General features: G+C 42.6%; 1 protein-coding gene across 2 annotated transcripts in view; it reads left to right on the forward strand.

Moving 5' to 3' along the window:
* Positions 1–19,462, forward strand: part of pfdn1 (prefoldin subunit 1) — an 88,670-nt gene extending 69,208 nt beyond the window's left edge. Inside the window, exon 4 of one of the 2 annotated variants that reach the window (XM_078231011.1) lies at positions 18,585–19,462. In XM_078231011.1, the coding sequence (XP_078087137.1) occupies positions 18,585–18,668 (84 nt within the window). In that variant the 3' untranslated portion in view covers positions 18,669–19,462. The remainder of the gene's footprint in view (positions 1–18,584) is intronic. The other variant, XM_078231013.1, reaches the window with a different exon arrangement.
* Positions 19,463–26,494: the final 7,032 nt, after the last annotated feature.

Below are 26,494 nucleotides of genomic sequence, written 5' to 3' on the forward strand. Positions count from 1 at the left end.
GACCTGCTCCCTTTCTTGCGCTGGTAAAAATGGCTGGCATTGGAAATTGTTCGGTGGGAACTGGGGGGGGGCGGGTGGAATGTTTCCATCTGGCCACCATTTTATTTTTCGTCTGCCTCCATTTGTTCCCACTTCCGGAGTGGAAAATCTGACCACCAATGTCAGCATCATGCACTCCCAGGAAAGGTAATTCAGTGCTGAGTAAAATGCTCTCTCTATTCTGCCTCAGCAGTGTGCCTCAGCCCAGTCTCAGAAAGGCTATCATTATTGCATCGGTATGACATTTTCCCATTTGCCACACCAGGCATCATGTCTTCTTTGGAAATGAGATTGCTAATTTTGTGCCAGTTGGAGACAGTGGTGTGGACCAATGCTCATATAATGAGTTTCCTGTAACTCATTTGGTGTGTAATACTTACTGACTGAGCAAGATTTCCATCCTCTCAGTCTGAGCTGGATTAGAATCTACTATGTATTCACTCAATTTGTTAACATGTTGACCAGATGCAAATAGTTCACATAAGTATCGCTGCTTGCTTGGAAGGTTTATATTTAGTTTTTCAGTGAACTTTAATTTTGATTTGGGTTAGGAATTCTGGAAAGAAAACTGAATTGGTTGTGACTTTGGAAAGAAGTGGTTATTTTTTGAAAGAAGAAAAAATAGCGGATGAATAATTTAGAATGTGATGGTCTTCTTTGTATCAGTCATAGTGATTCCATTCTGCAATTACGCCAACACCTAATAAGTTTAACAGTGCCCTTCTGTAATTTGATTCAGTTTATAGATATTGGTACTTCTGCATCAGTGTTCCTAGCAAAATGTGTAATCAATTTCAATCAGTCAAAATAATATTTTATTCATTACGTGGCGTACATGGAGGAAGTATGGTTGAGTAATAACTTAGTCATTGCATGATTAAAGCCTTCAAACCTAGGTGGTAGTTACAATTGACAGGAAATGATTTATCCACCAAAAGAGACCAAAAAATGAATAATTTCTGCCTTATGGCACAAGTTGCTCTAATTTTAAAATCTTTTGTGTACGTGAACAAAATGAATAAGTATAACTCAAATAAATTGACAGTAAATATTGTAAATTCTACTGCCAAAGCATATTGTGAATGCTGGAAATTAAATAAAAACAAAAGATGCTGGAGAAACTAAAAAAGAAACAGTGTTAATGTTTGAGGTTGATTAACTTGCATTCGGACTGAAATATTAACTCTGTTTCTCTCTCTACAGATGGTGCCTGCCCTGCTGAGTATCTCCAGCCTTTTCTGTTTTTATTTGTGAATTCTACCAATAGGTTTGAATTCATCAGAAATTGTCCTGGTGCAGTTATATGGTCAAGTCTATCTGTTCAACAAACATTTTAAGACGCAGCAAGACTTTTAAACTTAGTCATTAAACCGTGCATTTATTATTTATTCATGTTTTTCCTTTCTTCTCCCAAAATTCTCCCAACCTCTCCTGAATGCAGTGATTCACGTTAAATACAAATGATTTCATAGGCTGAGATTTCATTTGAATTTAGTATATTTGTTGGCCGACCTCCATGAACTGCAGTTTTAGGAGTTGAAGATATGGCTGCTAGCCATTCCTCATAGCTGTCCCGGCTCCCTCTGGTTATCTTTCTGGCTGCAAAACCTTGTTTAAAAGTGTGCGTTTTACTTTTTAACACTTCCTTAAATCATCCAGCATGCATCAGCATTTTGCATGGCAGTCAAGGAATGCACTGTGCATGAAGCTCCTGTGCAACATGTGAGCTGGTTCTGAATAGCAGGGAACCGGCTGTACCAGTACAAGAGTGATCTGATTAATGGGCAATGATCTTTTCTAAGTTAGTTCGTGCTTCAGATCTGAAATTGAAGTGGAGTTCTGAATTCAATCCAGTATCCTTTTCCAAAAATGTGAACTCGCTGAATCATAGAACCATACAGCGCAGAAGAAGCCCGTTTAAAGTTTATTTATTAGTGTCACAAGTAGGCTTTCATTAACACTGCAATGAAGTCACTGTGAAAATCTCCTAGTCGCCACATTCCGATGCCTGTTCGGGTACACTGAGGGAGAATTTAGCATGGACAATGCAGCTAACAAACACATCTTTGGACTGTGGGAGGAAACCATAACACCCGGAGTAAACCCACGCAGTCACGGGGAGAACGTGCAAACTCCACACAGACAGTAACCCAAGCCAGGAATCGAACACGGGTCCCTGGCGCTGTGAGGCAGCAGTGCTAACCACTGTGCCACCATGCCGTCCCCGTGCCACCCCGGCTTGGCCCATCAAGTCTGCACCGACACATTAGAAATACCTGAATTCCCACCTAATCCCATCTGCCAGCACACCATACTCTAGCTGTGGCCTCACCAAAGTTCTATATAACTCTTAACATGACTTCCCTGTATGCCTCGATTGATAAAGGCAAATATCCCATATGCCTTTGTCACCCCCCCCTGATAACATGCCCTTCCCCCTTTAGAGATCTGTGGACAAACACGCCAAGGTCCCTTTGTTCCACAGAACTTCCTAGTGCCCTGGAGCCTGAGTTCGACTTGTAAACCATTCATAAATGTGCTCATTTGGTGGAGGAATGCACTGGCTAAAGTTTGGACTGGTCTTTTTTTAGAATGATTGAGATGTAGTTAGTTGATCAGTCTACCCTGTCGGGTAGACAGCACACCTATTTCACATTTAACCACACGAGCAGCTGGTGTAAATTAGATCACAACTGCAGAGAGATTTTAATTAGGTGAGCATGGATTTGTTGCACAAACTTGTCATAAACTTTGACAAATTATTGGGTTACAAAATGTGAACGCCACATAATCTCACCCGTGTATGTGAGTTTTTACTCATCTAGTGATAAGTCATCAAAACAATGTTCTGAGGCTTCAGCAGGAAATAAATTCCATATATGGTTGTAGGTTGGGCTGACACCTCAGCACCTGGCTTTGTCACTAGTCAGTGAAGTTGCATCGTGGAAGAATTGGGTGGGAATGTTAAATAGGAGTTTGATGTGTGAAAAGAAGCCGAACGCATATTGGCAGAACTGGATTGGCTAGTTTCCAGTTGACTGCAGCTGCTTGTCCTTTGACAAAGGTCAGCCGGATTGTCCTTTGATCTTCATTAAAACCAAGGAAGTGCAGTTGCAGAATTTTAATCTGCCTAAATGAGCACTCCTCATTGCTTGAAATTATTAGAAGTCACAAAAATGAATATACTCTTTAGCTTTCTAATTTTAAATAGTGTTTTTTCTTTCTGACTGACTTTAATATCATTGGAACAAAATATAATTTGATTAATTCAAATGAAATTGCAATTCTGATTTATGCTTCTGCTTGAGAAGCAGATCTTTCTAGTTTAATTTTGTGCAGTTTACAAAATCTCGCTGAAATACTTCTGAAATATGTCAGGGAATAAGTATTTTAAGCGATGTATTGTTTGGTATATCCATGTTTTGTATATTGTTAGAATTTTATATTTTCATACAGCAACCAAAAAGTAATTGTGCCTAATTCCTACACACAAAAAAATGCAGCGCTTTTATAAAATTTACATTTGCTGTATGGAGGAGTGTCGAGTCTGCAAAGAGCCTGTGTGGGTGTGAACATGAAAAAGAAAAAAAAAAATTATAAGCAATTTGCATCCAATTTCTTTTCTGTAGATGGATTTTATACATTGCTCATTCATGCAGGCAACTTGCATATTACAGTAAACAGAAAATCCTGGAGTTGAAAGCATTTCTTGCAAGTTATTTGTGATCTTAAATTATGTTGGAACATTATGATGTTGCTAGTTGAGCCTGAATGAATTGATTTAAATTGTTGCTACTGACCAGAAAAGCTCAGATCAGAATAGTACAGCTAATTTCAGTCTGCGTTCTACCATTCAGAAATTTCCGTTTTAACAGAGCTGTTTCAATATTCCAATGATGGGAAACGGAAATGGGAAAATTGTGATGAAAAATAAAAGTAGTAAGAGTAATGTTAGGGAAAGAATGGACATAGATGAAGACCTGATTAAGTGAGCAATATAAGTTTGTCCTTTCCTTATTACAAAAGTACTCCTTTAATTCACTTCCTAGAATAGAATAGAATCATAGAATCCCTGCAGTGCAGAAGGAGGCCATTCAGCCCATCAAGTCTGTACCGACCGCAATCCCACCCAAGCCCTATTCCCATAACTCCACCTATTTACCCTGCTAATCCCCCTGACACTAGGGTCAGTTTAGCATGGCCAATCCACCTAACCCGTACATCTTTGGACTGTGGGAGGAAACCAGAACACCCGGAGGAAACCCACGCCGACGGGGGTGCTCCAGTTTCATGTGTCACAATTTCATAGAATCCCTGCAGTGTAGAAGGAGGCCATTTGGTCCATCAAGTCCACACCAACGCTCCGACAAAGCATCTTACTCACCGCCCCACTCTATCCCAATAACCCCCTGGATTTACCTGCTAATCCCCCTAATCTACCCATCTTGGGACACTAAGGGGAAATGTAGCATGGCCAACCCACCTAACTGGAGCACCCGGAGGAAACCCATGCAGACACAGGGAGAACATGCTAACTCCACACAGACAGTGATCCAAGGCCGGAATCGAATCTGGATCCCTGGCGCTGTGCGGTAGCAGTTCTAACCACTGTGCCACCGTGCTGCCGTCTGTAATGTCGCTTCATAAGTTCTGTTGTACGAGCTCTGGTTGTACATAATAGTTCTTGAAAGATTGTTGCAAAATATTTTGTAAGATATTGACAGTTTTCATGTTTCGCTTAGCATTGAAGTTCTTTAAAGTTGTGTTTACTGGTCAACAGCAGAGCACTCACGGGTACATACATCAAACTTATTTTCTGAAACTGTCGCAAAAATATTTCCAAGTTTTATATGCTATATAATCCTGAAATAAGTCTGCCCCCTACTGACACACAAGAGAGGGGCATGTACATCATCCAACTGATCTGGATGACAACTAAAATTCTTTAAAATGAAAGGCTTCCAGTATCGAACATTGTTTCATAAGAAAATGGAGAAGGAACATGATTTTTTTTTAAAATCTGAAATGCAAGGTAATGTAAAATGGATTAAATTAATTTAAATTGTGAGTGCATAACTATGAAATATAAATAGGAGCCGTAGACCATTCAACCCCACAAGCTTACTCTGCCATTTAATATGATCGCAGTTGATCATCTGCCTCAATTCTGTTTTCTCACCTGCTCCCCAAATCCCTTAATTTCCTGAGAGACCAAACGTCTTGTCATCTTAGCCTTGGGATATACTCAGTGAGGGAGTATCCACTACATTATGGGACAAAGAATGCCAAAGATTCACAACCGTTTGAGTGAAGAAATTTCTCCTCATCTCAGACTGAAATGAGTCAAGGGAAGCAACTACTCTATGTCTATCCTGAATACTTAATAGGTCCCCTAACTGTCGATACACAGTAGGACAAAGTATACTGGAAGAAATAAATGGGGTTAGTAAGAAAGGTAACAAAATAATCCTGAGTGACTGTAATCTACAATTAGATTGGATGACTCAGATTTGAGAAAAGTAGCCTGGAAGATGAATTCATAGGGTGTATTTGGGACAATTTTTTCAAGAAGAATATTCTTGAACCAACCAGGGAGCAGGCTATTCCAGACCTGGTAAGAGACAGGATGAATCAATAATCATGTTAAAGGAACCTATAGGTGATTGCGATCATAATGTAATAGAATTTCATGTTCAGTTTAAAAGGGAGAATTGTGGGTCTAAGGCGAATATTTTAAACTTGAATAAGGTTAATTATAAGGATATAAAAGCAGAGCTAGCTAAAGTGAATTGGGAAGCTAATTTAAAAGGTAGGACGCTAGAGGCAGTGGCAGACTTTTAAGGAGATATTTAATGACTCTCATAGAAATCATAGAATCATAGAAACCCTGCAGTGCAGAAGGAGGCCATTCGGCCCATCGAGTCTGCACCGACCACAATCCCACCCAGGCCCTACCCCTACCCCCACATATTTACCCGCTAATCCCTCTAACCTACGCATCTCAGGACTCTAAGGGGCAATTTTTAACCTGGCCAATCAACCTAACCCGCACATCTTTGGACTGTCAGCGAAGATTTATCCCAGATAGAAAGCAAGACTCTTTATGAAGGATGCACTATCCATGGTTGGATAAAGAAATTAAGGATGGTATGAAATGGAAAGAAACAGTACAAATCAGCAAAGATTAGTGGTAGCTGAGAAGATTGGTCAGAATTTATAAGCCAGCAAAAAATGACTTAAAAAAATACATGGAGAAAATAGAGTATGAGCTAAGTTTCTACAAGTATTTAAATAGGAATAGAGTAACTAAACCCAACATTGGTCCTCCAGAGAGAATGAGTCTGGGGAATTGATAAAGGAAAGCAAGGAAATTGAAGTGTTGAACAAACATTTTGTGTCTTTCTTCACTGTGGAAGATTTATAAAACTTCCCAAAGATATTTGAATATCTGAACAAGAGGGAGAAACGTAAAACTAGAGAAAGGGTGCTAGGAAAACTATTATATCTAAAGGCCAACAAGTCCCCAGGATCAGATTGTCTGCATCCTAGAGTTTTAATAGAAGTGGCTGCAGAGATAGTAGATGCATAGGTTATAATGTTCAAAAATTGCTTAGACTCTGGAAGCGTCCTAGTGGATTTGAAAATAGCAAATGTAACACCTATATTCAAGAAAGTAGGGAGACAGAAAGCAGGCAGCTACAGGCCTGTTAGCCTAACATCTGTCACAGGAAATTTAACAAAATACATTATTAAGGAGGTTATGGCAGAATACTTACAAAATCATTATGTGATCAGGCAGAGTCAACATGGTTTTCTGAAAGAGAAATTAATTTGTTAGAGTTTTAAGAGGAAATTACAGGCAAGGCAGATAAAAGGGAACCTGTAGCAAGTGTCCAGAGGCGTACCTTTGATTCTTTGGGAGGCAAGGGATGAGATTGCAGAGCCTTTGGCTTTGATCTTTGGGTCCTCACTGTCCACGGGGATGGTGCCAGAGGACTGGAGAGTGGTGAATGTTGTTCCTCTGTTTAAGAAAGGGAATAGAAATGACCCTGGTAATTATAGACTGGTTAGTCTTACTTCGGTGGTTGGTAAATTGATGGAAAAGGTCCTTAGGGATGGGATTTACGACCATTTAGAAAGATGCGGATTAATCCGGGATAGTCAGCACGGATTCGTGAAGGGCAAGTCGTGCCTCACAAATTTGATTGAATTTTTTGAGGTGGTAACTTAGTGTGTTGATGAAGGTAGGGCAGTTGGTGTCATATACATGGATTTTAGTAAGGCGTTTGATAAGGTCCCCCATGGTCGGCTTATGATGAAAGTAAGGAGGTGTGGGATAGAGGGAAAGTTGGCCGATTGGATAGGTAACTGGCTGTCTGATCGAAGACAGAGGGTGGTGGTGGATGGAAAATTTTTGGACTGGAGGCAGGTTGCTAGCGGAGTGCCACAGGGATCAGTGCTTGGTCCTCTGCTCTTTGTGATTTTTATTAATGACTTAGAGGAGGGGGCTGAAGGGCGGATCAGTAAATTTGCTGATGACACCAAGATTGGTGGAGTAGTGGATGAGGTGGAGGGCTGTTGTAGGCTGCAAAGAGACATAGATAGGTTGCAAAGCTGGGCTGAAAAATGGCAAATGGAGTTTAACCCTGATAAATGTGAGGTGATTCATTTTGGTAGGACTAATTTAAATGTGGATTACAGGGTCAAAGGTAGGGTTCTGAAGACTGTGGAGGAACAGAGAGATCTTGGGGTTCATGTCCACGGATCTCTAAAGGTTGCCACTCAAGTGGATAGAGCTGTGAAGAAGGCCTATAGTGTGTTAGCTTTTATTAACAGGGGGTTGGAGTTTAAGAGCCGTGGGGTTATGCTGCAACTGTACAGGACCTTGGTGAGACCACATTTGGAGTATTGTGTGCAGTTCTGGTCACCTCACTATAGGAAGGATGTGGAAGCGCTGGAAAGAGTGCAGAGGAGATTTACCAGGATGCTGCCTGGTTTGGAGGGTAGGTCTTATGAGGAAAGGTTGCGGGAGCTAGGGCTGTTCTCTCTGGAGCGGAGGAGGCTGAGGGGAGACTTAATAGAGGTTTATAAAATGATGAAGGGGATAGAGTGAACGTTGAAAGACTATTTCCTCGGGTGGATGGAGCTATTACAAGGGGGCATAACTATAGGGTTCATGGTGGGAGATATAGGAAGAATATAGGAGATATAGGAAGGGCGGCACGGTAGCACAGTGGTTAGCACTGCTGCTTCACAGCTCCAGGGACCTGGGTTCGATTCCCGGTTTGGGTCACTGTCTGTGTGGAGTTTGCACATTCTCCTCGTGTCTGCGTGGGTTTCCTCCGGGTGCTCCGGTTTCCTCCCACAGTCCAAAGATGTGCGGGTTAGGTTGATTGGCCATGTTAAAATTGCCCCTTAGTGTCCTGGGATGTGTAGATTAGAGGGATTAGTGGGTAAAATATGTAGGGATATGGGGGTAGGGCCTGGGTGGGATTGTGGTCGGTGCAGACTCGATGGGCCGAATGGCCTCTTTCTGTACTGTAGGGTTTCTATGATTTCTATGATTTCATATCAGAGGTAGGTTCTTTACGCAGAGAGCGGTTGGGGTGTGGAATGGACTGCCTGCAGTGATAGTGGAGTCAGACACTTTAGGAACATTTAAGCGGTTATTGGATAGGCACATGGAGCACACCAGGATGATAGGGAGTGGGATAGCTTGATCTTGGTTTCAGATAAAGCTCGGCACAACATCGTGGGCCGAAGGGCCTGTTCTGTGCTGTACTGTTCTATGTCCTAAGTTCTATGTACCCCTATTACTAGTCATTTAAGTAAATGACATAAATTACCATGTGGTGGGGTAAGAATAGTAAGTTTGTAGATGACACAAGGATTGGCCAGTTGGTCAACAGTGAGGCTGAGTGTCTTGGGCTATAAGAAGATATAGACGAGATGGTCAAATGGGCAGATAAGTGGTAGATGGAATTTAACCCTGCAAAGTGTGAGGTCATTCTCTTTGGTAGGAGTAATTTGACAAGGAAATATTAAATGAATGGCATGACACTAGGAAGTTCCAGGAACAAAGGGACCGTGGCATGTTTGTCCATAGAGCTCTAAAGACAGATGGGCATGTTAATTGAGTGGTGAAAAAGGCATATGGGGTGTTTGCCTTTATCAGTTAAAACATAGATTGCAAAAGAGGAAAGTCATGTTGGAGTTGTATAGAACTTTGGTGAGGCCACAGCTAAAGTACTGTGGGCAGTTCTGGTCGCCACATAATAGGAACAATGTAATTGCACTGAAGGGGATGCAGAGGAGATTCACCAGGATGCTGCCGAGGATGGAAGTTATGAAGAGAGGTTAGGTAGGCTTGGTTGATTTTCGATGGAGCAGAGAAGACTGAGGGGCAACCTGATCAAGTTTATGAGAGACATGGACAGGGTAGATAGGGAGCGGGTGTTCCCCTTACTTGACTGGTCAGTCACGAGGGGACATAGTTCAATGTGAGGAGCAGGAGGTTTAGGGGAGATGTGAGGAAAATCTATTTTACCCAGAGGGTGGTGATGCACTGGAGTGCACTGCCGAGGAGAGTGATGGAAGCGGATTGCCTCATATCCTTTAAAAAATACCTGGATGAGCACTTGACACGCCATAACATTCAAAACTATGGGCCAAGTGCTGGTAAATGGGATTAGGTGGGAGGTCAGGTGTTTCTTGTGTATTGATGCAGACGCGATGGGCCAAAGGGCCTCGTCTGCACTTTCTGATTCTATGTAGATATAGTGTACTTGCATTTCCAAAAAAGCATTTGATAAGATGCCACATCAAATGTCACTGCACAAGGAAAGAGAACATAGTGTGGGGTAACATATTAGCCTGGATAAAGGCTAACAGGAAGAAGAGAGTAGAGATAAATGGGTCTTTTTCATGTTGGCAAGCTGTAACCAATGGAGTGCCATAGAGATTAGTGCTGGAGCCTCAACTATTTACAATCTACATAATAGCTTGGATGAAGGGTAGCTAAATTTACTGACAACACTGAGATAGATAGGAAAGTAAGTAATCCAGAGTCTGCAAAGGGATACAGACAGGTTAAGTGAATGGGCAAAAAATTGACAGATGGAGTACAATATGGGAAAATGGTGAACTTGTCCACTTTGGCAGGAAAAATAGAAAAGCAGTATATTATTTAAATGGTGAGAGATTGCAGAATGCGGTGGTACAGAAGGGCCCTATTGTTCTGCTACATGAATCACAAAGAATTACTATGCAAGTACAGCAAGCGATCAAGCGAATGGAATGTTGGCATTTATTGCAAGAGGAATGGAATATACAAGTAGGGAAGTTTTACTGCAGCTGTACAGGACCTTGGTGAGATCACATCTGGAAGACTATGCACAGTTTTGATCTCAGTTGAAAAAGATATATGATTGTATTGGAAGAATGCAAGCATATGAAATAGGAGCTGAAGTAGGCCATTCGGCCCCTCAAACCTGATCTGCCATTCAATAATATCATGGTTGATCTGTATGTGTTGAGTTCCACATTCCCCACCTACCCCCGATAATCATTGATTATTTGCCTAACAAGAACCTATATATCTCCACCTTTAAAATACTCAGTGACCCTGCTTCCACCACCTTCTGAGGCATGGGCCGGAATTTTCCGACCGTTCACGTCAGCAGGATTTTCCCATCCCGCTGCAGTGAACAGAGATTTAGCTTGTTGCCAAATTCTCTGTCTTCGCTGCAGTGGGAGCGTGGTGTGAACGGGCGCTAAGATTGCACCCCGTGAGTTCCAAAGTCACACAATCTTCTGAGAGAAAATAATTCTCCTAATCTTTGTCATATAAGACTGACCACTAATTTTGAAACGGCACCCCTTACTTCTGGACTGTCTCACAGGAGGAAACATCCTTTCAACATCTACCTTTCAGTACTGTTCAGGATCTTAATACTTCAATAAAGTCACCCCTCACTCTTCTAAACTCCAGTGTAAATAAGCCGAGATTTTCCAATTTATCCTTAAAAGACAACCCACTCATTCCAGGTATTAACTTGGTAAACCTCCCTGCAGAATTTTGTATGGTTCTAAAAGATCACCCTTCGATCTTCAAAATTCCAGTGAGTATAGGACTAATTTGAACATATGAATTAGGAGTAGGTTTAGGTCACTTGGCCCTTCGAGCCTGCTCCACTGCCATTTAATGAGATCGTGGTTGATCTGATTCTAACCTCAACATCACATTCCTGCCTATCCCCCGATAATCATTCACCCCCTTGCTTATCAAGAATATATCTCCCCCTCTCTACACAACCTGGTGTTCCCGGATTCCTCTGGGGACACCATATCAATGCCCAGCTTAGTGAGGACACCTGATCGGCATAGTCCGCAGCAGCCCAGCACTCCTGATTTCAAGCAGTCAGATAGCCTTAACCTCTGAGTCGCCGGATTACAGATGAGCACCACCGCATCTATCTCTGCCTTAAAAACATTAAAGGATTCTCCCTCCACTGCCTTTTGAGGAAGAGAGTTCCAAAGATTCATGACCCTCTGAGGGAAAAAAATTCTCCTCATCTCTGTCTAAATAAGTGACCCCGGTTCTAGATTATCCCACAAGAGAAAACACCCTCATAAGTCAAGTTCCAAAGAGCTTCTATAGGTATGTTAGGAGCAAAAGGATAGTGAGGGATAAAATTGGTCCTCTTGAAGACCAGAGTGGTAGACTGTGTATGGAACCAAAAGAGATGGGGGAGATACTAAATGGTTTTTTTGCATCCGTACTTACTGAGGAAACGGGCATGGAGTCTACGGAAATAGGGCAAACTGGTAGGGAGGCCATGGAACCTTTACAGATTAAAGGGGAGGAGGTGCTCGCTGTCTTGAGGCAAATCAGAGTGGATAAATCCCCAGGACCGGACAGGGTATTCCCACGGACCTTGAGGGAAGCTAGTGTTGAACTTGTAGGGGCCCTGGCAGACATATTTAAAATGTCAGTATTCACGGGGGAGGTGCCGGATGATTGGAGGGTGGCTCATGTTGTTCCGTTGTTTAAAAAAGATTCCAAAAGAAATCCGGGAAATTATCGGCCAGTAGGTTTGACGTCGGTGGTGGGCAAGTTATTGGAAGGTGTGATAAGGGATAGGATCTACAAATATTTGGATAGACAGGGACTTATTAGGGAGAGTCAACATGGCTTTGTGCGTGGTAGGTCATGTTTGACCAATCTATTAGAGTTTTTCGAGGAGGTTACCAGGAAAGTGGATGAAGAGAAGGCGGTGGATGTTGTCTACCTGGATTTCAGCAAGGCCTTTGATAAGGTCCCTCATGGGAGGTTAGTTAGGAAGGTTCAGTCGCTAGGTATACATGGGGAGGTAGTAATTTGGATAAGACACTGGCTCAATGGAAGAAGCCAGAGAGTGGTTGTGGAGGATTGCTTCTCTGAGTGGAGGCCTGTGACTAGTGGTGTGCCGCAGGGATCGGTGTTGGGTCCATTGTTGTTTGTCATCTATATCAATGATCTGGATGATAATGTGGTAAATTGGATCAGCAAGTTTGCTGATGATACAAAGATTGGAGGTGTAGTGGACAGTGAGGAAGGTTTTCAAAGCTTGCAGAGGGATTTGGACCAACTAGAAAAATGGGCTGAAAAATGGCAAATGGAACTTAACGCAGACAAGTGTGAGATATTGCACTTTGGAAGGACAAACCAAAGAAGAACGTACAGGGTAAATGGTAGGACTCTGAAGAGTGCAGTTGAACAGAGGGATCTGGGAATACAGGTACAGAATTCCCTAAAAGTGACATCACAGGTGGATAGGGTCGTAAAGAGTGCCTTTGGTACATTGGCCTTTATAAATCGGAGTATCAAGTATAAAAGTTGGAGTGTTATGGTAAGGTTATATAAGGCATTGGTGAGGCCGAATTTGGAGTATTGTGTACAGTTTTGGTCACCTAGTTACAGGAAGGATGTAAATAAGATTGAAAGAGTGCAGAGAAGGTTCACAAGGATGTTGCCGGGACTTGAGAAGCTGAGTTACAGAGAGAGATTGAATAGGTTGGGACTTTATTCCCTGAAGCGTAGAAGATTGAGGGGAGAGTTGATAGAGGTGTATAAGATTTTGATGGGTATAGATAGAGTGAATGCAAGCAGGCTTTTTCCGCTGAGGCTAGGGGAGAAAAAAACCAGAGGGCATGGGTTAAGGGTGAAAGGAGAAAAGTTTAAAGGGAATATTAGGGGGGGCTTCTTCACGCAGAGAGTGGTGGGAGTGTGGAATGAGCTGCCGGATAAAGTGGTAAATGCAGGGTCACTTTTAACATTTAAGAAAAACTTGGACGGGTTCATGGATGAGAGGGGTGTGGAGGGATATGGTCCAAGTGCAGGTCAGTGGGACTGGGCATAAAATGGTTCGGCACAGCCAAGAAGGGCCAAAAGGCCTGTTTCTGAGCTGTAATTTTCTATGGTTCTATGGTTCTGCTACACGAATCACAAAGAATTACTATGCAAGTACAGCAAGCCTTATCAAGACCCTTTGGGATCTTTTATGTTTTAATCAAGTTGCCTCTTACTCTTCTAAACTCCAACAGATACAAGCCTAACCTATGCAGCCTTTCCTCTTAAGATAACCCACCCATTCCAGGTATTAGTCTGGTAAACCTCAGAGCAGCTTCCAACACATTTACATCCTTAAATAAGAAGACCAACTTTGTACATAATACTCCAGATGTGATCTCACCAGTGCCCTGTATAACTAAAGCATAACGTGCCTCCTCTTGCATTCAGTTTTACTTGCATTAAATGACAACATTCTATTTGCTTTCTTCATTACTTACTGTACCTGCATAAAAACCTTTTGAGATTCATGCACTAGGGCACCCAGGTCCCTATGCATCTAGGAACTCTGCAATCTCTTGCCATTTAGATAAATGTTTCTCTTTTATTATTCCTGCCAAAACTATTTCACATATTCCTACACTGCACTCCGTTTGCCAGATCTTTGTCCACTCATCTAACCTATCTGTATTCTTTTGTTGTCTCTTTATGTCCTCTTTGCAACTTACTTTTCTACATATCTTTGTGTCAGCAGCAAATTAGAAACCATACCTTCATCCAGATCATTTATATAAATTGTAAAGAACTGAGACTCTAGCATTGATCCACGTGGCACATCACTCATTACATCTTGTCAACCAGAAAATTTATGCTTACTCTGTTTGTTGTTACCTAGCCAACCTTCTATCCATGCCAATATGTTACCCTCTACACCATGAGCTTTTCTTTTCCACAATAACTTTTGATGTGGTATCTTATTAAATGCTTTCTGAAAATCTCAGTGCAGTTGGTTATATTTTTTGAGGTTGAATAAGTTGGGAGGTTCCATGATCACACAAGCTACACTTAGGTATTTGAAGGAGCAAGATCAAGAATACGCTTTTTCAGTTCCATGCTTATGTACTAATTCATGTATTTTGCATGGTGTTTCTCATGACTTTTATGATATTCTGATTTATAATAACAGGAGTATTACAGCAGCTAGGCAAATAATGTATTACATGTAAGGTAATGCAAAAAATCCATGGGAGAGTTGAATTCTTTGTTTAGTCAGCGAGTTGTTATGATCTGGAATTTGCTGCCTGAAATATGATGGAAGTGGATCCAGCATTAACTTTCAAAAGGGAATCGGCTCTCTTTTTTTTTACACTTTTCCAATTCAATCAAATCAAATCCAATTCAGAGTCTCAACAAGTTGAGACATTTCAGGTCCAGGCTGACAAAACAGGACGGGAGACCAAAACCACCCTGTCCTGGGCCTGATCTACATGAGTCAAGCTGATTGGAGAAGGGGGAGGATCCTCCTCCAAGACTTGAGCTCATTTGCATCTTAGCCAAAAGGCCGAGATGCCGCTTTTAAAAAGGGAAACATTTGCAGGTCTTTGAAGAGACAGGATTGGAGTGGAGCTAATTGATAACTCTTTTAGACATCTTGTATGGGCTTGATTGGATAAATGACCTTATTCTGTGGTGGATGATTCTATGAAGCTGTTGAATTCTGTTATTGATCATCGAATAGGGCAAAAAAATAGACAAATTTGTAAGGAGAGTGCTGTTTATTTAAATCTTTGAATAATATTTTGCATCTTTTTTGGCATAGCTGGATTGTACTCATGTTTTTATTCACGTTGATCATTGTTTTTACATTGAAACCCTCTTTCTCTAATCTCTGCCTTTGTCGTTGCCTTTCTTTTGAACTTTTCTGGAATCTGTCTACCAACCTCACCAGTCTCTCTGCTGAATGTCTTTCTGTTGAGTTAATGGTGTTACAGAACCCAGAGAGCGCCTCGGAGGCAGGAAACTGAATTAATTAGCTGAGTGGGATTGTGTGAGTGCCAATTTTGTGTATGCATGGGCACAGCAAAAGATATCATTAGCAGTAAGGTTAGAACACACAGCAGAAAAGTACAGGAAAAGTAGATGTGTGTATAATTCAATTTATTTATAATTCACTTTAAAGTAGCAGCTGAATTACAAACATAAGAAAATGAATAATATAAAAAGATTAGCTGGTGTTGGTGAACTTTTAACACAGAATAAAATATTTATAAAACAGGAAATAAGAACTATATTACACCAGAAAAATAGGTTGGAAAGATCTCAATACAATCAAGAAGATGCTTCCAATTCCCACTGTTCCTTTACCGCAGCAATATATTTTCAGACACATAAACCATTGAAGAGCTGGTGCTTGACATGTATAGGCTTCTTGCTTGGGATTGATGCTGCTGCAGATTGTTTTCTTCCAGTGAATTTCTGAATATTCAGTCAATGCTTTTCACCCAATCCGTATCTCTCTCCCCAGGACACCCGATGCAGCATGATGGCACATTGGTTAGCACTGCTGCCTCATAGAACCAGGGACCTGGGTGCGAATCTGGTCCTTGGTGACCACTTGTGTAGAGTTTGCGCGTTCTCCCTGTGTCCACATGGATTTCCTCTGCTCTGGTTTAAAGATGTGCAGGTTAGGTGGACCGACCATGCTAAATTGCCCTTTAGTGTAAATTAGGTGGATAGCCAATGGAAATGCGCGAGGTTATGGGGATGGGAGGTGGGGGGTGGTGGTTTCCTGGGTAAGATGCTCTTTCAGAGAATCAGTGCAGGCTCGATGGTCTCCATCTGCACTGTAGGGGTTCTGTGGATTCTGATTAACTCAGTCTGCCTGTAGGCCCTTTGCGAAATGAATCACTTTACTGAGTTCTATAAGTGATTATTCATTCAACTACTGTCCCCCATATCCTTGCAATGTTTTCTTTCCAAAGAGCTGAAAATCCATGTTTTCACTCTTTCACACACACTGAATCTTTTCTTTTGTCTACTCATTGTGTCTATGTCATTTGACCACTGTCACTATGCAAAGATTCCTTTCAGTCAGGGATCTATTCAGACTCCCAGGCACCAAGACTTACAAACAATTTAAAATGGAACTGAAATCAATTTGCCTTTCTTAACACACAAATATATTTATATTCAACTTAAAAATTATACTCTGTTCCTAACAGGAGTTCTAGGAGTTTGACCCAGCGACGGTGAAGGAATGACAATATAGTTCCAAGTCAGGATAGCGTGCTGCTTGGCAAGAAACTTGCAGGTGGTGGCATTGACTTGCATCTACTGCCTTTGTCATTCCAGGTGGAACATTAGGCCAGAAGTTTTTATTTAATATTTATTTAATTAATTGAATATCTATCTTTAAGATGCCACGATGGGATTTGAACTCTGTCTCTGGATTATTAGTTCAGGCCTTTGTATTACTAGCCCAGTTACATAAGGTAGAAATGCTACCTTTCCCAATTTTCTGTGGGAATAAATCCTATGGGAGTATGTTATATGGAAGGAATCTACTACCTTTTGTGCTTTGAACTTTTGTACTTGGTTTAGAATTTTATCCAGATCCACTATAATTTTATTTTGTAGAGTTAAAAGTATAAAATTAAATACGCCACTCTTTAGGAAGGCTTATTTAAAAAATCAAAGTAATCGTAACTATTTCCTAGTGCATTATTGACAATGTCTTTAGTTTTTACTCACCGGGCAGCACGGTGGCTAAAAGTTAGCACTGCTGCCTCACAGTGCCAGGGACCCGGGTTCAAGCCTGGCCTTGGGTCACTGTCTGTGTGGAGTTTGCATATTCTCCCTGTGTCTGCGTGGTTTCCTCAGGGTGCTCCGGTTTCCTCCCACAGTCCAAAGATGTGCGGGTTAGGTTGATTGGCCATGCTAAATTGACCTTAATGTCAGGGGGATTAGCAGGGTAAATATGTGGGGTTATGGGAATAGGATTGTGGTCGGTGCATGGGTGGGATTGTGGTTGGTGCAGACTCGATGGGCCGATTGGCCTCCTTCTGCACTGTAGGGATCTATAATTCTAAGAAGCTATAATTCACACTTTTGTGATACTATTTATATTAGAGAACCAGGCTATTGTCTTATGGGGACAGTAGCTTGAGGTTCAGTTACTCATCCACTGAGTTCATGATCTTCGCTATCCCATGAAGATGCTAAGTTTAGAAACTTCTTGTAGCTCACGCAGAGGTATTAATGAAGGCCAAATGACTTTGGTTGTACGAAGCTTCTGGAAATGATGAGACAAATGGACAAAGTTTATAGCCATCCAAGAAAAGTAGAAGAGCAAGGCCATATTTTACTAAGTCCACCTTATATAGGCATGTGGAGCAACTGCTCCGGTGCCCATGAAGATTTTCAGATCTATGCAGTGTCAGGAGAATACTGTGGGTGGGTAGCTTTCACTGTCTGGTTAATAATAAATCTATTTCTGGAGTATTGGATTTAGGAACTTTCCAGCACTGCTGAACTGCTAAGTGAGCAAAACAGGAATTGGGTGGCCAGCATAACATCAAAATTGAGCTGATTGAGACTGAAAAAACAATATAGTTGATAAATAGCATGAGTAATGTCACATGGATTAACAAGATAAAACAATAAGTATACACTTAGATAGAAAAAAAGCTAACATTACACCAGAGAATATTGATAATATTGTATATTTTGGCTGCCATTTTTGGAAAATCAAACGAAGACCCAAAACATGTTTTGTGCTTTTCTATTATGGTGCTTATATATTAATCATGATTAGAAAGGTATGTACCACAGGTAAATTATTCAATCACAATGTCCATTAGCAAAAACTCCAGTTTGTTTGCATGGATAGAATGAAGTCTGATGCTAACATTTAAAGGAAGAAACTTACCTCTTCTAACAAAGTAATTTGTTGCATATCCTGTGGTTTCAGAATTATTAATATTTGAGCCAGCTCTATTTGCAGCTGAACAGTCAATGAAATACATGTGTGAAATGGCAATGGTTTTTACCCGGTATACTCAAGTATGGACCCAAGATCTGTTCATCACAGATAATTCAATTGCCAAAGGATTTGGCAATTGTTGTGGTTTCTTGATAAACATTAATAGGAAAAGCTAAATCAGGATACTGTAAACCAAACTAATTGTGTGCTTATTGTCTCTTTATTTCTTAACAGCAACGGAAATCTTATTTGGAACGCAGTGTGAAAGATGCAGAAGACAACATCAGAGAAATGCTAATGGCCAGAAGAGGACAATAATTGTTTACGCTACTGGGAATTGGGTTTAAAAATGAAACAGAAGCCACTTTTATATTAGTGCCCATTAGGTTGGATTCTTGGAGACTGGTGTCCATGAGCCAGCTCCCAACATTAACCCAAAGTCCATCACCCTTCTTCAGTGACAGACTTGTAGTTTTCTTTGTGGGTCGATGATTCTGCTGCCAAGTGATAGGAGTTGGATTAAGTTGTTCAACTGCAGGAAGTGACTCTTGGCTAACAATCTTCTAGAATCCAACTGAAACATAAGTTAATATAAAAGCAACTGAAATGGTACAACTTAGCTGTACAAATAATGATCATTTTGCTTTCAAGAGCACATTGTCCCTGTGATCTGTGCGGTACATGACTGCCTCGATCTACAAATCCAGCTACACTTTTATTACCATATTCTGTTTGTTTGGTTATTCATTATCTTCATCAAAAAAGCAAAATTGTATTTTATTTAATTTGGTAAATGTAAACAGTCCCACTTCATTTTATGAGAGTTACTCTGACACTGAAGTTTTGGCAGCCTTTCTTGTTTAGAAAGCAGACCTGTGGTTTCTGTGTATCTGGTTTCCTAAAGTAAGTACAATAGGTAAACTGATATTGAGACAGATTTATAACATACCACCACTGCTTTCCACATTCTGGTATCTGTTTTCACATTGGAATGTAAGATTATATAAATGTGCATTTGTGAATATATGAGATGTCTTGCTCTGAAACAGTCTCATTATTTGTTTTGCGTATTGAGAAGAAGCTGGTGAAATGAAAATAAAACATCATAATATAAAGTGGTGTCCTGCTCTCCATTATTTAAAATCTTGGATTGTACACATTTTGTCATAATATTAACACTTGCTGTCTTCCCCAAGTATGAAGATGGTTTTGACTGTGTCATTTTTGTGACCAATGACACCATCTTAATGCTGGAACAAGAAGTACTTTAGCAAAATTTGTCCCTGTGCTTCTCCATCGTGTAAATTTATCCCATACCAATCACAGGGTGCTCCAACTCGTGGCCAGACAGAACAGGCAACACTTGAACTTTTGACCTGTTGTGATTAAAGTGTAGGGCTGACCGACAGAAATACTAAACCATTAAGACACTAAAGTTACAAAACAGTGTGGTGCACTTATTATGCAATTTGCATAGCTTCTGAGTCCAACCGTTAGTGTTTTTCTAACTTGACTTCCAGAGTAAGTGTAAAGAACTTCCTTTTTTTTGTGGAAAGTAGGAATTGTTTGATTCAGGAGCCATGGAATGATAACTAACATTACCGTTATAGGATGTAAATAATACTACATTTCATTGACAGGAATATGTCTTGGAAATTTACAGATTATTACCATTTTGAACAAGTTTTACACTGTAGTTTGCTTCATTCATTTATTTCAAGTTTTAAAGAGGAGCTTATCTTTTTTATTTCAGATTGAAATAGTTGACTCCACAGTTAATCCTCAACCAATTATCTGGCGTATGTTGTGGACAAATCCACTGTTCAGCATTTATACCTGTAAAAATTTTTACAAAAATTCATTCATGGAACATAGGCGTCGCTGGCTGGCCAGCATTTATTGCCCATCCCTAGTTGCCCTTGAGAAGGTGGTGGTGAGCTGCCTTCTTAAATTGCTGCAGTCCATGTTCTGTGGGTTGACCCACAATGCCGTTAGGGAGGGAATTCCAGGATTTTGACGCACGACTGCGAAGGAATGGCAATATATTTCCAAGTCAGGATGATAAGTGGCTTGGAGGGGAACTTGCAGATGGTGGTGTTCCCACTCATCTGCTGCCTTTGTCCTTCTAGATGGAAGTGGTCGTGGGTTTGGAAGGTGCTGTCTAAGGACCTTTGGTTATTTGCTGCAGTGCATCTTGTAGATAGTACACCATCCAGGACAAAGCAGCCTGCTTGATTGGCATGACATCCACAAACATTTAATCCCTCCACCACCGTCGGATTGGGCTGCTTTGTCCTGGATGGTGTCAAGCTTCTTGAGTGTTGTTGGAGCTGCACCCATCCAGGCAAGTGGGGAGTATTCCATCACACTCCTGACTTGTGCCTTGCAGATGGTGGATAGGCTCTGGAGAGTCAGGAGCTGCGTTACTCGCCACAGTATTCCTAGCTTCTGTCTGCTCTTGTAGCCAATGTGTTTATGTGGTGAATCCAGTTGAGTTTCTGGTCAATGGTAACCCCAAGGATGTTGACAGTGGTGGTTACACCATTGAATGTTAAGGGACGGTAGTTAGCGTGTCTCTTATTGGTGATGGTCATTGCCTGGCATTTGTGTGGCGCAAATGTTATTGACTGTGTAATATTCAACAATGATAACCATTATTATACTTAGTAAGCGGTACTGTGTACTCTTGGACAGTCTGCAAAGTTAGCCTTTTATTAGTTCTTGGGATGTGGACATCACCAGTCAGGCTGGCAGTTATTGCCTGTCCCAAGTTGTCCTAGGAAGGTGATTCTGAGCTGCTTTTTGCTTGTTAGGCATGTTCAGAAGTCATTTAAGAGTCAGCCACATTGGTGTGGGGTTGCAGTCATGTATAGGTTAGACTGGGTAATAGTGAACCTGTTGGCTTTTTCTGACAATCCAACAGCTTCATGGTCATCTTTGTCAGCTATTTATTTCCAGAATTTAAATTCTCAAATGCCATAGTTGGATTACTAAACCTACTCCTACCTCTTGTCAAATATTGCACTTACACGCTCAGGAGTTGTGTGATTTCAAGAAGGAATTAGATATTAGGTGGATTGGTCATGCTAAATTTTCCCTTAGTGTCCCAGGATATAGGGGGGTTTAGGGGATTAGTGGGTAAAAAGGTTTGATTACGAGGTAAGCCTGTGTAAGAGTTGACTGGGTAAGACTCCTTCTGCATTGGAGGGATTCTATGATTCCAAAGCGCTTAGGGCTAAAGGGATCAAGGTATATGGGGGGGGGGGAAGGTCGGATCAGGGTATTGAATTTGATGATCAGCCATGATCATAATGAGAAGTCTCACAACACCAAATTAAAGTCCAACAGGTTTATTTGGAATCACGAGCTTTCAGAGCGCTGCTCCTTCCTCGGAAGGAGCAGTGCTCTGAAAGCTCATGAATCCAAATAAACCTGTTGGACTTTAATTTGGTGTTGTGAGATTTCTTATTGTGCCCGCCCCAGTCCAACGCCGGCATCTCCACATCATGATCATAACTCGTTAGAGGGATAGATAGGAGATTCTGTGGCAGCAAAAGAGACTCACGGATGGTATGTTGCCTACTGGATGCCAAGGTCCGTGACGTCTCAGGCCGTGTTTTCCGGATTCTGAAGGGGGAGGGGAAACAGTCACAAGCCGTGGTACACATTGGTACCAACGACATAGGTAAGAGAAGGGACGGGGATTTAAAGCAGGAATTTCTGGAGCTGGGCTGGAAGCTGAGAGCCAAGACGAAACATGTGGTCATCTCTGGTACGTTGCCGGTGCCATGTGATAGCGAGTTGAGGAACAGGGAGAGAGTGCAGTTAAACATGTGGTTGCAGGGATGGTGTAGGAGGGAGGGTTTCAGATACAAACAAAGAACAAAGAACAATACAGCACAGGAACAGGCCCTTCGGCCCTCCAAGCCCGCGCCGCTCCCCGGTCCAGGATTGAATCCTGAATCCAGGATCCCGGCCCCATTTTCCAGCCTATCTACATACCAATATCCTATCCACCGAGCTGTCCCTCACAGCTACGATGCTTTGTTCATTACAACCTATTAACTTACCCCCACCCCCCCATTCCAGACCATGTGATCTCCAGGGAGAGGCGAAAACCCAGAGTGAAAAACCCCAGGGCCAATATGGGGAAAAAAAATCTGGGAAATTCCTCTCCGACCCCCTGAGGCGATCGAAACGAGTCCAGGAGATCACAATGGCCCCGATCGGAAAATGCTTCCCAACCCTAGTCATTTCCACTTCCACGAACACCATATGAATTCCCTGCCCCCGAGACAGGTTCCCAACTATCCGCAGTCTCACTCTGTACTGGCACCAGCAAGATGATCATAGAATGAAGCCTTGAAACGGGAAACCAGAAACAATTAGCCCGCGCCGCTCCCTGGTCCAAACTAGACCACTCTTTTGTATCCCTCCATTCCCACTCCGTTCATATAGCTGTCTAGATAAGTCTTAAACGTTCCCAGTGTGTCCGCCTCCACCACCTTACCCGGCAACACATTCCAGGCCCCCACGACCCTCTGTGTGAAATATGTCCTTCTGATATCTGTGTTAAACCTCCCCCCCTTCACCTTGAACCTATGACCCCTCGTGAACGTCACCACCGACCCGGGGAAAAGCTTCCCACCGTTCACCCTATCTATGCCTTTCATAATTTTATACACCTCTATTAAGTCTCCCCTCATCCTCCGTCTTTCCAAGGAGAACAACCCCAGTTTCCCCAATCTCTCCTCATAACCAAGCCCCTCCATACCAGGCAACATCCTGGTAAACCTCCTCTGTACTCTCTCCAAAGCCTCCACATCCTTCTGGTAGTGTGGCGACCAGAACTGGACGCAGTATTCCAAATGCGGCCGAACCAACGTTCTATACATCTGCAACATCAGACCCCAACTTTTATACTCTATGCCCCGTCCTATAAAGGCAGGCATGCCATATGCCTTCTTCACCACCTTCTCCACCTGTGACGTCACCTTCAAAGATCTGTGGACTTGCACACCCAGGTCCCTCTGCGTCTCTACACCCTTTATGGTTCTTCCATTTATCGTGTAGCTCCTCCCTACATTATTCCCACCAAAATGCATCACTTCGCATTTATCAGGATTGAACTCCATCTGCCATTTCCTTGCCCAAATTTCCAGCCTATCTATATCCTTCTGTAGCCTCTGACAATGTTCCTCACTATCTGCAAGTCCTGCCAGTTTTGTGTCGTCCGCAAACTTACTGATCACCCCAGTTACTCCTTCTTCCAGATCATTTATATAAATCACAAACAGCAGAGGTCCCAATACAGAGCCCTGCGGTACACCACTAGTCACAGGCCTCCAGCCGGAAAAAGACCCTTCCACTACCACCCTCTGTCTTCTATGACCAAGCCAGTTCTCCACCCATCTAGCCACCTCCCCCTTTATCCCATGGGATCCAACCTTTTTCACTAGCCTACCATGAGGGACTTTGTCAAATGCTTTACTAAAGTCCATATAGACAACATCCACGGCCCTTCCTTCGTCAACCATTTTGGTCACTTCTTCAAAAAACACCACCAGGTTCGTGAGGCATGACCTCCCTCTCACAAAACCATGTTGACTATCGTTAATGAGTTTATTCCTTTCTAAATGCGCATACATCCTATCTTTAAGAATCTTCTCCAACAACTTCCCCACCACGGACGTCAAGCTCACCGGCCTATAATTACCCGGGTTATCCTTCCTACCCTTCTTAAATAACGGGACCACATTGGCTATCCTCCAATCCTCTGGGACCTCACCTGTGTCCAGTGACGAGACAAAGATTTGCGTCAGAGGCCCAACGATTTCACCTCTCGTCTCCCTGAGCAGCCTTGGATAGATTCCATCAGGCCCTGGGGATTTGTCAGTCTTTATATTCTCTAACAAACCTAACACTTCCTCCTTTGTAATGGAGATTTTCTCCAACGGTTCAACACTCCCCTCCGAGACACTCCCAGTCAACACATCCCTCTCCTTTGTGAATACCGACGCAAAGTATTCATTTAGGATCTCCCCTACCTCTTTGGGCTCCAAGCATAAGTCCCCACTTTTGTCCCTGAGAGGTCCGATTTTTTCCCTAACAACCCTTTTGTTCCTAACGTATGAATAAAATGCCTTGGGATTCTCCTTAATCCTGTCTGCCAAGAACATTTCGTGACCCCTTTTTGCTCTTCTAATTCCCCGTTTGAGTATTTTCCTACTTTCATTATACTCCTCCAGAGCTCCCTCCGTTTTTAGCTGCTTGGACCTAACATACGCCTCTCTTTTCCTTTTGACCAGTCCCTCAATTTCCCTGGTTATCCACGGTTCTCTAATCCTACCCTTCCTATCCTTCTTTTTTACAGGCACATGCTTGTCCTGTAGCCCTAACAACCGTTCCTTAAAAGACTGCCACATACCAGATGTGGATTTACCCTCAAACAGCCTCTCCCAATCAAGAGCTGCCAATTTCTGCCTGATCCCAATAAAGTTAGCCTTCCCCCAATCCAACACCTTACCCTTGGGACACCACTCATCCTTTTCCATCACTATCCTAAAGCTAACAGAATTGTAGAACATAGAACATAGAACATTACAGCGCAGAACAGGCCCTTCGGCCCACGATGTTGCACCGACCAGTTAAAAAAAAAACTGTGACCCTCCAACCTAAACCAATTTCTTTTCGTCCATGAACCTATCTACGGATCTCTTAAACACCCCCAAACTAGGCGCATTTACTACTGATGCTGGCAGGGCATTCCAATCCCTCACCACCCTCTGGGTAAAGAACCTACCCCTGACATCGGTTCTATAACTACCCCCCCTCAATTTAAAGCCATGCCCCCTCGTGCTGGATTTCTCCATCAGAGGAAAAAGGCTATCACTATCCACCCTATCTAAACCTCTAATCATCTTATATGTTTCAATAAGATCCCCTCTTAGCCGCCGCCTTTCCAGCGAAAACAATCCCAAATCCCTCAGCCTCTCCTCATAGGATCTCCCCTCCATACCAGGCAACATCCTGGTAAACCTCCTCTGCACCCTCTCCAAAGCCTCCACATCCTTCCTGTAATGTGGTCACTATTTGCCACATGTTCCCCAACCAAAACTTTGAAGACCTGACCGGGCTCATTCCCCAGCACCAGGTCCAGTATAGCCCCCTCTCTAGTTGGGCTGTCCACATATTGTTCCAACGAACCCTCCTGTACACATTTTACAAATGCCTCACCATCCAGAGTCCCTGCCCTCAGCGATTTCCAGTCTATACCAGGGAAATTGAAGTCTCCCACTACAACAAACCTATATTTCCTGCACCTATCCAGTATCTCCTGACATATCCATTCTTCCACTTCCCTTGGGCTGTTGGGGGGCCTGTAGTACACCCCCAACATAGTGACTGCGCCTTTCCTGTTTCTAAGCTCCACCCAGAGTGACTCGCTACACGACTCCTCCGAATTGTCCTCCCTCTGCACCGCTGTAATATGCTCTCCAACCAATACCGCTACTCCCCCACCTCTTTTGGCCCCTCCTCTGTCTCGCCTAAAACACTTGTACCCTGGAATATTCAGCTGCCAGTCCTGTCCCTCTTTCAACCAAGTCTCTGTCACCGCAACCACATCCAAATTCCTCGTGCGCATTAAGGCCCCAAGTTCGTCTGTTTTACCTGCTACGCTCCTTGCATTGAAGTATAAGCACTCCAGACCCCCAGGCTCAGTGAGGTCGTCCTCCCCCAGAGTGCTCTTCTTCTTTGCCAGCCTTGTCCCAGCCCCAAGCTCGTCCCCAGCCACCACACTTATAGACCTAATAGTTTGATCCCCACCCCCCTGCCATACTAGTTTAAACCCCCCCGAACTGCATTAGCAAAGCTCCCAGCCAGGATACGTGGATAATTGGAACACATTCTGGGGAAGGTGGGACCTGTACAAACAGGACGGGGTGCACCTGAACCAGAGGGGCACCAATATCCTAGGAGGGAAATTTGTTAAGGCTCTTCAGGGGGGTTTAAACTAATTTGTCAGGGGAGTGGGAAAAGGAGTTGTAGTCCAGAGGTCAGTGAGGGTGGTGAGGTATTGGGGAAGGTATCAGGGTCAAGGGTGGGTACCGGTAGACAGGAAGGTGGGTTGAAGTGTGTCTACT

Source organism: Mustelus asterias, chromosome 16, assembly GCF_964213995.1.
Source record: "Mustelus asterias chromosome 16, sMusAst1.hap1.1, whole genome shotgun sequence".
Lineage (NCBI taxonomy): Eukaryota > Metazoa > Chordata > Chondrichthyes > Carcharhiniformes > Triakidae > Mustelus > Mustelus asterias.